Source organism: Heloderma suspectum, chromosome 3, assembly GCF_057233095.1.
Source record: "Heloderma suspectum isolate Gila_16-S chromosome 3, 16-S_ref, whole genome shotgun sequence".
Lineage (NCBI taxonomy): Eukaryota > Metazoa > Chordata > Lepidosauria > Squamata > Helodermatidae > Heloderma > Heloderma suspectum.
Genome location: NC_139460.1, coordinates 177391910 through 177403758, shown reverse-complemented (window position 1 = coordinate 177403758; position 11849 = coordinate 177391910). Strand labels below are relative to the sequence as shown.

The 11849-nt window shown below is 43.9% G+C and overlaps 1 protein-coding gene across 1 annotated transcript; it reads left to right on the top strand.

Annotated features, from left to right (window-relative positions):
- The first annotated feature begins 1946 nt into the window (after nucleotides 1-1946).
- Nucleotides 1947-11422, top strand: TMEM129 (transmembrane protein 129, E3 ubiquitin ligase). Its single transcript, XM_084845011.1, has 4 exons — nucleotides 1947-2204; nucleotides 3114-3588; nucleotides 7593-7752; nucleotides 9560-11422. The coding sequence occupies exons 1-4, from the start codon at nucleotides 2000-2002 to the stop codon at nucleotides 9806-9808; spliced, it is 1089 nt and encodes a 362-aa protein (XP_084701137.1). The 5' UTR covers nucleotides 1947-1999; the 3' UTR covers nucleotides 9809-11422.
- Nucleotides 11423-11849: the final 427 nt, after the last annotated feature.

Genomic DNA, 11849 nt, shown 5'->3' with positions numbered 1-11849 from the left:
AACGCCTACCCCAGTTTTAAATTTTAACGTTAGCTCATCCCCACCAATAGAGCGCCAAGTGCAGAATTACATCAGAGATCACACGGTCCAATAGCTGGTTGGCCTCGTGCACATGCGCACGCCATGGCCTCCCTGGGAGATGCCGCTCTCTCGTCCATCGGTCGGTCGCTCTCCGGCTCTTTCCTAGGAACGCGCTGAGTCAGAAGCATGCCCGGATTAGCCTCAGGGCTGCGGGGCCTCGAGTCCCGGGGCGCCGAGCTCGGGAGGGCCCCCGGCCAGTGCCCCCGCCTTGCGTATTTTCCAGGCAGGCAGCTCCGGCTCCTTTCGTGCGGAGCTGCCGCCGCTGGGCCGTTCCCAGGCTGCTGCCTCTCCGCTCGCTCCTCGGGCTCTATCGTATCCCCGTCGCCTTCGTAGCTCATGTCGCGCTGGACGCACGGCGCTGTGTCTGAATAAGCCTGGCCGAGTTTCCTCCCCCTGTTGACTGTTACTTGAGTCGCGTGTGGCTCAGGCGTCGTGTGGGGGCGGAGGGGGATGTGGAAAGGGTGTCCGCTCCCCTGCTCAGTGCTGAACTTGCCCTGCCGACATGCAAGGCCAAGCCCAAGGCTGCAGTTCAGTTGGGACTTAGTATTCAACACTGCAGGCCCTATCGTCGCCCACCTCAGGATAGGGTTTATTTTTTGCACTTGCTGCGATAGAATATTATGCTCTCCTTTAAAAAAAAAAAAATGCCTCGGTTATTGCAGCGAGCAACAATACAAAGGGATGGGGATAGTTACGTGGGGGCGGGGAGTAAGTCTTAGTTTCTCCCCACAAAATGTCGAGGATGGGATTAAAAATGTCTATCTCCTTCCCACCCCCCAGATGTTGTTACTGTGCATTGCAACCGTGTTAGTGTTAACAGTACATGTCTACTCGGAGGTAAACCCCACCAAGTTCAATGGAACTTACTTCCTAGTATGTATAGAATTGCAGCTTGTCTTTTTAAGGTCCGCAAGAGTCGTCGTCCCCCCCCCCCCCCCGCGTTCACGGCTGCAGAGTACATCGAGTCTGTTCCATTTTTTGGTAAGGCCCTGAACCAAAATTTTAGCCTCCCATCCCACCGCCATGAAAAGGTGGGGATACCAAAAAGGGGAAAAAAAAGTTAACGAAGGCGTCATGTTTCACTACCAACTTTCTTTGGCAAGGCAGTGCCATAATACAAATCCCACTGAATTCAATGAGACTAACTCGTAAGCAAGTGTGTACAGGAGTCCAGTCTGAACTCATCCCTGTAGCTGTTCCTTTAGAAGAACGTTGTGTTGCCGCAATAACAACCCTTGGTTCAGCTGCTTAATCATTTCCAGAGAGGTTAGTCGTCAGGATGAGTCTCATTAAAGCTGTAGTCCTGTGCCCACTGACCTGGGAGTAAGCCACACTGAATTCAGTGGGCCTTATTTCTGAACAGACATGCATAGGATTGCACTGTACGTCTGCCGTCTCTTCCTCCATTTTAAGACTGTGGCTAAATACAGACTTTGTGGCTACAACATCAAGGCAGGGTCCTTCTCTCCCCACCCCGACCCTCACCCTCTGCTGAACATCCACTCGGATGAAAAGTTCTGGAGAACTTGAAAGCTTGCTCACCGTTTTGTAACTACAACTCCCATAAGCCTCCGCCAGCACGTCAATGGCCAGGGGTTATGGGAATTGTAGTCCAAAACATCTGGAGGACACCACGGTGCTTTACTGCAGTAGTGGGACTATTGCTAGAGGGAGGGTTCCGGGCGCCACAGACTAGCCGCCAGACCCGGGCGGGGAGGGCGAGGGGAGAGAGAACTCGTCCGGACAACGAGCGGCGCGGCCAGCTTCCCCTACTGGTCCGCCGGGCCCCCGGCTGTTGAACTACAGTTCCCAGAGTGCAGCGCGGGATATCCTGACCATGAAGCTGGGAAAGGCCTCCTATGTTTAGTAGTTGGGGTTGCTTTTGGCCGGTGCGGCGTGTCGTTCCCCAGGCCTGCAGATGGAGAGCCCCGCGGCCACCTTCACGCTGGCCTACGTGGTGCTGGCCGTGTGTTTCGTGTTCCCACCCAACGAGTTCCATTTGGCCGGCCTGACGGTGCAGAATCTGCTGGGAGGCTGGCTGGGCAGCGAGGACGCGTCCTTCGTCCAGTACCACCTCCGGCGGGGCACCGGCACTCTTCTGGCCCACGCCCTCCTCCCTCTTGGTGAGCGAGAAAAGAAGGGTCGAGAGGAAGCGGTGGGGACAGACTGGGAGGAAAGTGCTGCAGACGTGGAGATTGGGTCTGGGGAGCAAGACAGCTGAGGCGGAAGAAGGGCGGGGGTCGTGGCAGAGAAAAGAGTTGCTCCACTTAGTTCTTTTTTCCTTGTTCACTGTCTTTGCCTACAATGTGCCAGGCAGAAATTCAACAGGTCGTTTTCCTGATTCTGTTCTCCCCATCCCACCCACTGCCACTCCCCATCATTACAGTTCTGTTACTGGAAAACCTGTACCTGTTCTGCAAGGTTTTTTGCAGACTTATGAAGTGTCTGTCAAGGAAAGAAGGTGACTTCATACTGAGAATTGGTTGGAGGAGAAGCAGGTTCCTTAGTCTTCCCCTTCTCACCCCACAAGCCTGTAAGGTATACTGGCTACGATTTGCGCAGTGATGGAAGTGCAATAGGAATGGGGGAAGCGTGAGTACTGTATGCACTGCAGAAGGACATGTGGACTACCATTTCTCTGAAATGTTTGTTTGTTACATTTCTATACTGCCCAATAGCCAAAGCTCTAAAGTACGATAACATGATAAACATAGTATAAAACTTTTAAAAGTTTAAAATTGCAATATAAAACCAAAGTAAAAGCCAGCAGCAGTATAAATATCTAACAATACAACACATTTAAAAATAACAACAAAGACAACGACTAAAATGCCTGGAAGAATAAAAAGGGATTTTACCTGGCACTGGAAAAACTACAACGTAGGCACCAGGTGAGCCTCTCTAGTGAGGCATACCACCACTGAAAAATCTATGTAAGCTTTTTCATTCCAGTCATCTACTAGATGGATAAATAATGCAGTCATGTATGAAGTCTGTTTTGTCTTCTAAAAGCACTTTTTTGCCCCTTGCAGGCTATTATGTTGGCATGTGCTTTGCAGCACCTGAGAAACAGCTCTGCAGTTTTTACCAGGCCCCTGAAAGTTGGAAAGTCTTCTTCTTGTTGGCTGTTCTTGCCCCAACAATTGCTGGTATCCTAGCATATTACTGGTCACAAAATGGTTGGAATAACCATCCCCTAGTCAAGACACTTTCCCTTTATGCCCTCCCACAATCAGGTTGGAGGGCAGTGGCTTCTTCTATCAACACGGAATTCAGGAGGATTGACAAGTTTGCTACTGGGGCTCCAGGAGCACGAGTAATTGTTACAGACACCTGGATCATGAAAGTAACCACGTACTGTTTACACATTGCCCAGCAGAGGGACATCTATCTAACAGTGGTAGACTCAAGGCAGCATGAACTCTTGCCAGACTCAAATATGCCTGCACAGTTCCTTACAATCCATGTTGCCAGTGTTAATCCCAATGTGAAACCTTTTGATATCCGGTAAATAGGCCAACTTTTCTGTTCTTTGGGTGTATACAGTGCATTTAATGTCAAGGGGAGTGGGATTTTGTTGCTAGATTCCTGGTGCATCCCGTTGTGAGAGGTATATTTTATAGCAAAGCATCTTAAATGTGATATTTGATATAACTGGTTAACTTAAATGTTTTTAATATGTGCTGAATGTCAACTGCAAAAATAATAATGACAGTTGTATACAACTGTGCCCATCTACCATCTGCTGGTAGAACAGATCCCCCCTTTCATTCTCCCCAATCTACTCTGGAGGGCAGAGGAGAGGAAGGGAACTGTTGCATGGAAGACTGCTTGCATGATGCTTGATGTAGCCTAACGTCTTTTAACACCTTAAAGATTAACACGTTTATCATGGCATAAGCTTTTGTGGATGAGAGTACACTTTCTTAGATGCATCTATTGATGTATACAGTAGTTCAGAAAAACGTATACCATAATACATTTGTTAGACTTAAAAGTCGTACAAGATGCTTTGTTGCTGCAGTTTATTGGAAAACATCTCTCTAGAAGTTATTAACAGTAAGAGATATTTCTGTAGCATTTGATCATAAAACCACACCTTCTCCATTCCTGACGAGACTAGGGAGAAAAGATGAAACTCACTGAGGGTACTGCTATTTCCCATGTGTGGTCAACCTGGAATCTTGCACTTCCCAGAGGATCTGTGGCATCTATAGTTCTTGTGACTCCTCCAGTAACCAGATTGAGCCTGGGGAACCAAGGGCTTTGATTGCTATTGGAGAACTAAATGGAGTCTCCTTTCTATGTTTTCATAGTGAGGGCAGAGTTTATTGTTTTGCTGCATTTATTAATTACTGTTGTTGTATGTTTTAGTGTGTTTTATTTCCTTTTATGATTTCTTTGCTGCTTGAGAGTCTGCGCTGAAGTCTGCATATAAATTCCATCATTCCCTGTAAGGCTCTCAACTAAGTTTGCTATATTAGTTTGGAAGCAAAATGGGTCCACCCAAAAATAAGGATTCTATATACTTACTTGGGGGATGCCCTAGGTATGTAGGAGTACATAACTTTGTGAATGAAAAGAAAGTGGTTAAAAAAAGAGCCTGCCAGGAATCTATGAGCTTAATGGGAGTTGAGCTTACAGGAGAGAGCGTGGTGGGAAACAGGTCTAAAGAAACCAAAAGTCAGGCAGACTGGGTGAGTCTATTAATTTAGTCTATGAATGAAAGCAGTTTAAGGCTTGGCATATTTGTGTGTGTATCCAAAACAAAACAGAGAAGAAAAATAGAGGGCAGAGGAAGAAAGGGAATTGACCTGCTTGAGCCCCTGACATAGTAAGTGTCATGGAAGGGATTAAGGTTGGGAGAGATGCCTTCCCATCTCCAGAACTCTGAGGCCCTCACTATATAGCTATATGGTGCTTCAGGGACAAGCAGCCCTGTAGCATCATATAGCACAGCAGGAGAAGGCAGGGGGAGAGAAAAGGACCTTTTATCCCTATTCATGACACTCCCCTGGCGTAAATAGCACTACCAGGCTTCTGTTCCAGGTTGTCTACAGCCATAAACAGGAGCACCCCTCATAGGGGTGGGGATACATGGCAACATTTTGATGCAGGTCACATTTGTTCCCCTGAAGAGCAACTACAGGTAGTTGAGTGCTGACAGGATTGGAGCCAAAACGGGGCCACTGAGAAATCGGAGCAATCAGCATGGTAGAGTGAATTCTGAGATATGCAGAAGTACAAAGCATTAAAAAAAGGGGGGGGTGAGGTAAAACTACCCAGTGAGGAGTGAGTATGTTCACTTGCCTTCCAGAAGCCACAGACTGTAGAGTGTCAGTGGAAAAGAGAAATGGAAAGCCAGGATTGGGTGGAAGAGGGAGTGCATTTGCTTGCTTGAACCTCTTATGGCTTATCGCATCCTGGAGGAAGACAAGACTCCCTGTTTGGGAGTGAGGATACACTGCAGTATTTTGTTTCAGATCCTACTTGTAAATAATAATAATAGACAGACCTCAGCTCATTGAGTGGTTCCCTCTCCTATGACTGATGGAGAGGGGGAAGAAGTTTTTAATGTAGATTTAAAAATGATGTATGGAGGGAGCAATCCTATGGCCGCTAGTCAGTGGCTAGATGGCCATAGGATACGTCAGTTTCTGGGAACCGACCTTCCCCCCCTCCTGCGCTGCTTCGCAGGCAGCTCGGAACGGCCCTGCGCTAGGAAGAGGAGCGTGGAGCGGTGAAAACAGGGCGTTCCTGGGGGCGTTCCGGGGCAGGGAAGGCGGAAATATTGGTAAGACACATCCTATGTGTTGTCCAGCAGCTGCTTCCCCCACTCTGCCTTCCAGCGGCTAGACAGCCAAAATCGGCTGTCCAGCTGCAAATGCAGGGCAGCTGCATTTCTCCTGCCCTGCACTGGATAGGTGGTCGCCTCCAAGTTCAGAGGCGGCCGCCTATTCTCATAGGATTGCACCCTTCATGTACTTATATGCTTCCTTTTTGGCAACTTACAGCAATTAATAAATAAGAACAAAAACATTAAGAACAAAACCAGTAAATTTACAATTAAAACAGCAACTAAAACATGAACCAAATAAAGTCATGAATAAAAAGCTGAGTGGAATAAAAATGTTTTTAAAAATCTGCTTTAAAGCCACACATAAGGGGGCATTTTCACCTTGGGGGAGGGAATTCCAAAGATGTGGGGCCACCACTGAAAAGGCCCTGTCCCTGGCATCTGCCAATCTCATGTTATTTAGTGGCAGGCTAAAGAGCAGGGTCTTTGAGACTGATGCTATGGCCTATGCAGGTAGCCCTTTAAGTCACTTTGTCTTTAAAGGTCAAACCCAGTACTTTAACTTGAGCCCAGAAACAAATAAGCAACCAGTGCAACTGGTACTTGAATTGGTGTCCAGCTTAGGAGGAAGCAAATCAGCATAAGGGGCTAGCCCTGCTTTAAGAAGGGACTGCTAGATACTGTCCATCCCCATAATTTGGAACAGAGTTCTGCATTCAGTGCAATGCTTTAGTGGTAGTAGTTAGGTTAAATTTAGAAGTGTGGAAAGAGAATTGCTACAAATAAAAACCTTATAAAACTATTTTATATTATTAATTTGTTATTCTTGTCCTTATTGCATAAGTATTTTCAAACCGAGTAAACACAATTGCTACCATGAAGTTATTGTAGCACTGTATGGCAGGAAAAACAGGAATCATTCATTGTTTGATAAATTAAGTAGTATGTTGAGTGTGAATAACTAGCTGGATACAGTGGTTTACAAATGCACTAGCCAATACTTATGGCTGCCACTAATCCCTCCCCTGCAACATTGGGAGAATAGCAGGGTCTTCTTTTATTTGTGCAGGATATGGAGAATATAAGAAACAGGGGGAGTCTCTCCTGCTGCTTGGCAGGGTATCCTGCTGTTACTTACTTGTTTGAAAATTGCAGTGGAAATGAGACCTGCGAGGCAGAGATCTGTGTGGTGCTGTCCCTAATGTCATGGACTGGAGAATTTTGTTCACTTTCCCTGAGGTCAGTTTTGGAATAGAGGCTTAGAACTAAGGACATGGAATATCAACCATGCTTACTCTTCAAGGACATGTCTGGGCCTAGCTTGAACCACGTAAGGCATAATATGAACATCCAGCCTAGTCATTCTGTATTTGTGTTTCAGCTGAATGGAGGTGATATTCACATTCACTGTCTGACAATCTTATCTAAGGAAATAAAGCAATTCATTTCAGTTTGGAGAGGTACAAATGAAAACAGTTTAGATAACATTTTATCAGTCATACACAATTTCATTTGAAACTAATAACAATTATTATTAAGTTTTGTTTCTTCTTAATATGTAACGAAAAATTTGTTGTTTCTCTGTGTATCAAAATAGCCCAGAATCTATAGTATACCAGGTCATGTCATCTTTCCAGAGACCTCATATTTAAATTAGGAAACACTTCCTTTTATATTTGCACAAATGGCTGAATTAACATTATCTCTTCCTTAGGCTGAATTCATCAGAATATGGGGAGCTGCGAGAAAAGCTCCATGCTCCCATCCGTAATGCTGCTAATGTGGTAATTCATCAGAGTCTCAGTGACTTGTTTCTGGAAACCTTTACCTCCCTGGTGGAGATGAATCAAACTTACTCTGTTTCAAACAATCAGGTGGGACTTGTTCAAAACTAGAGGTTATAAATAATTTTTCCATAGTGTTAATACATATTTATTTGCTTTAACAGTGATTATCATGCAATATAACATCTTATTTCAATATTTTCTATTTTATACAATAAGGTCATTGATGGATGACTTATTTAATTATTATGGGGGGGGGAGGATAAGTAGATTTATCATTAAACTTAAAGAGCAGGGTTGCAAAGTAAGTACTATGCCTAGTAAGTATAAATTGTCCAAAGTTACAAGGTCTGATCCAGACCTTCTCAACTGTTTCTCCAGCAAGCATCTGGCCCTTTACAAATTAATCTTGTGCACATACTATTTATTTCTTAGATTCCTCAAAAAAGACTCAAGGCAACTTAACAGCAAAATTTAAAACAGTCAAAACAATTTCCACTAAAATACAACCATCCCATAAAACAACTAAATGTGAAAGCTTAAATCTAGAATATAACAGTACAACCAGAATAAAACCTAGCAGCAATGCAGAGATTTATAATACAGATTTAAAACACCGAAGCTAAAAGACTAGGAAGCTAAAATGCTAAAATAATGGGAGAATAAAAAAGTCCTCACCTGGCACTGGAAGGAGTACAATGTAGGTGCCAGGCGAACCTCTCTAGGGAGCTCATTCCACAGCTGGGGGGTCACAGCAGAAAATACCCTTTCTGGTAGCCACCCACCTCACTTCCTTTGTCAGGGGCTCATGGAAGAGGACTGCTGAGGATGATCTTAGGGTCCGGGCAGGCACATATGGGAGGAGGCGATCCTTCAGATAACCTGGCCATTAAGGTCTTTGAATGTTAATACCAGGACTTTGAATCAGTCCTGGAAATGGACTGGCAGCCAGTGCAGCTGGATAAGTACTGGCATAATGTGAACTCATTGGCCAGTCCTGTTAACAATCTTGCTGTCCTGTTTTGGACCAGCTGAAGTTTCCAGACTGTTTTCAAAGGCAGCCCCACATATAATGCATTACAGTAATCCAGATGAGAGGTTATCAGAACAAGGATAGCTAGGGTATCTCTGTCCAGATAAGGGTATAGTTGGTATACCAACCTAAGCTGATAAAAAGTGCTCCATACCACTGAGTTCACCTGTGCCTCAAGTGACAGTTCTGAGTCCAAGAATACCCCCCAAATGATGAACCTGATCCTTTAGGGAGAGTGCAGCCCCCTCCAGAACAGGTTGAGCATCACCTAGCTGGGCAGACGATGGGGGTTTGCAGGATCGGGACCAAACCTCATAGGCAGCCTCCCCTATTCAAGAGGCACCCGATGCACACTCAAAACCTAGCACTCTTGACACAGACAGCAGTGAAAATCCAAGGTGGTTATAAAACCTTGGAGATTTGCAGAATCAAGACCAAGCTTCATAGAGATGTAACACTCACTTGCCAAAGTGGAATTCTCCCTACAGCCATTGGTGATAGAGGCTTTAACGTCTTCCCAATATTGCAGTTGCAAATTCGCTAAGCCAGAGAAGAACAGAGCTGCAGCGGTTTTGATCGCTCTTCCCCACAGCAATGTAGCTGGTCAAAATAACCCACAGTGACCGCCAGATGACATGATAACCCATGATGGGTTAAATAACCCACTCTGCAGACCATGGGTTATCAGAGTGGGTTATTTTGGCCAAATAAGCCATTGTGGGTTAAAGAACTACCAGATGACACAATAACCCACAATGGGTTATGACATCCGAACCTGGTCTGTAAGTGCCATGTACAGTGATGATGTATAAATAATAAAACTAATAACTATTTGGTCATGTATTTCTTCCTGTTTGTCTGTAGGAGCTGGACTCATGTATTGGGTGTATGCAGGCTAATGCAAATATTAAGCTTTTGAAGAACTGTCAAGAACCAAATGAAGGAGAGTGCCAACAATGCTACTGTCGTCCCATGTGGTGCCTTACTTGCATGGGCAAATGGTTTGCCAGTCGACAGGACCAGCAGCACCCAGAGACCTGGCTTTCAAGCCATGTGCCTTGTCCAACCTGCCGTGCCAAATTCTGCATTTTAGACGTCTGTGTTATACGATGAATGAATCCTGGGAGACACTTACCATTTAAATCTGAATGTACTTCAAATCTGGATGAATGTCATATCCACCTATTGATTACTTTTATTCTTTTGTTCATGGGGACGTCTCTGCAGTCCCATTCTTTGTTATTTTTTGTTTATTTTTCTGTTAGTTTTTCATACATTTAAACTCACTTTTAATTGCTGTAATGGGACAATTGAGAGTTGTTTGCATCAGCCTTTAAACTTTTGTGACTTCCTTTAGTTCTATTAAAACTTGGGTGTTAGATACTCTTATCACATCAGATATTATCACCTCTACTAAAGCAGTATGTTAGCTGCAAGTGCTATGTATAGGCAGGTATTCTTTAAATTGAAAGGGGTTAACTTCTCTGTATAAATCAATATGCTATCCCAAAATGCAGTTCTGTTTTACTTTGTAAGTCAATATTAACCTTTATAGAGTCTTTGTATTCTGCCTTTTGTGGTCTTAATATAGAGGTCTCCCTATATTAAACAAGAAGAATCACAGGTCAGCTTCTTTAGAATGTATAGAGTTCAAGTTCCATTTGTCTAAAATGTCTTTAAAGTTCTCCCTTCCCCTCATTCTGCCTTTCTAACTTGTATTATCATATATAAGATATGTTTTGGTTGGATCCAAACTAAGTTAGTTGAACTTCATTCCAATTGCAATCAATGGGACTTGTCACAGCTTACGTTAAACGTCATTGATTTCAATAAGAGCAAAGTTCATTTAACTAACGGCAATCTTATACACGTCAGCTCAGAAGTAAGCCCTATTAAATTCAATCAAACTTACGCCTAAGTGTGTATAGGATTGCACCCTTAGTCTCAGTTTAACCCATTAACCTTAAGGCTAGTTTTACTGCCATCCAGTTATCAATAGTATTATTATTATGCAGAAAAATATGATTACCCATAATAGTGTTTTTACACTCATTGTTGAAGTACCCATGACCATTGTGTCATAAAGTGATACATAATTCTGAGGCATCATGCCCTCATAGTTACCTTTTCCATGGAAATGATGTCCCAAAATGTTTGCCAGGCATTCAGACTGTTTAGATAAATTAGTCAAGTCCTACAATTTTGCCAGTATTATTTTAGACACCATTAAATAAGAAAGCTACCATTTGATTTAACTTGACCTTTACAAATACACTACAGTCTTAGGATGTATCTTTATGTCCAATTACTATATGCAAAATCTACAGTTCTAGGGTGGTATCCAGTGTTTGTCCTATGTAGAGTATACCCATTGAAATGAATGATACTTGCATTAGTCACAATTAACTTAAGTACCATTCATTTCCATGGGTCTACTCTACATAGGACTAACATTGAATACTACTCCTACACTTGCTAGTCCCACAGTGATATCTGTTCTCTTATTAATCTGGAAGTGAACATTCAAATATTTTATAATGCTCTTCTCTTAGATTCAAGCATAGTAAGAACATGTTAGTTTATATGAAATTACACTCTTTCTGTTTCATTTAGTCTTTTAAAAATGCTTGTTTTGTTACTGAATAGTAACCCTTTTTAAATCTTAGCTCATAAGCAACCTGTTATTTCTATTAAATATTTTGGATGGAATATATGTTTGGAGATGTGAAAAACATGGTGGTTTACTGAATATTAGATGTTGCCTTGCTAGTGGTGGTTGTTTTCTAAAGCATACCTAACTAGGGATGCACGAAAGTCACTTACCTGGTCTCGCAGCTTTTCGTGGTGGGGGGAGGCGCTTCGCTGTTCCCCCGCGACGTTCAGTCCGGGGGGGAGGCTTCCTGCCTCGCCCGGCCGAAATTCAGGCCGGGGGGGGGGAGGCGCCTCGCCTCGCCGTGAAATTAAAAGTAAAAACAAAAACAAAAAAACACCCCCGTGATAGGCTACGTGACGATTAACGTAGCCTATCACGGCTAGATCTGCAAAGTCAGCCGTGATAGGCTACGTAAATCGTCACGTAGCCTGTCACGGGTGACTTAAAAAAAAACAAAAACGTGTACACAAATGGCGGCCCCCATTGGGAGCCGCCATTCGC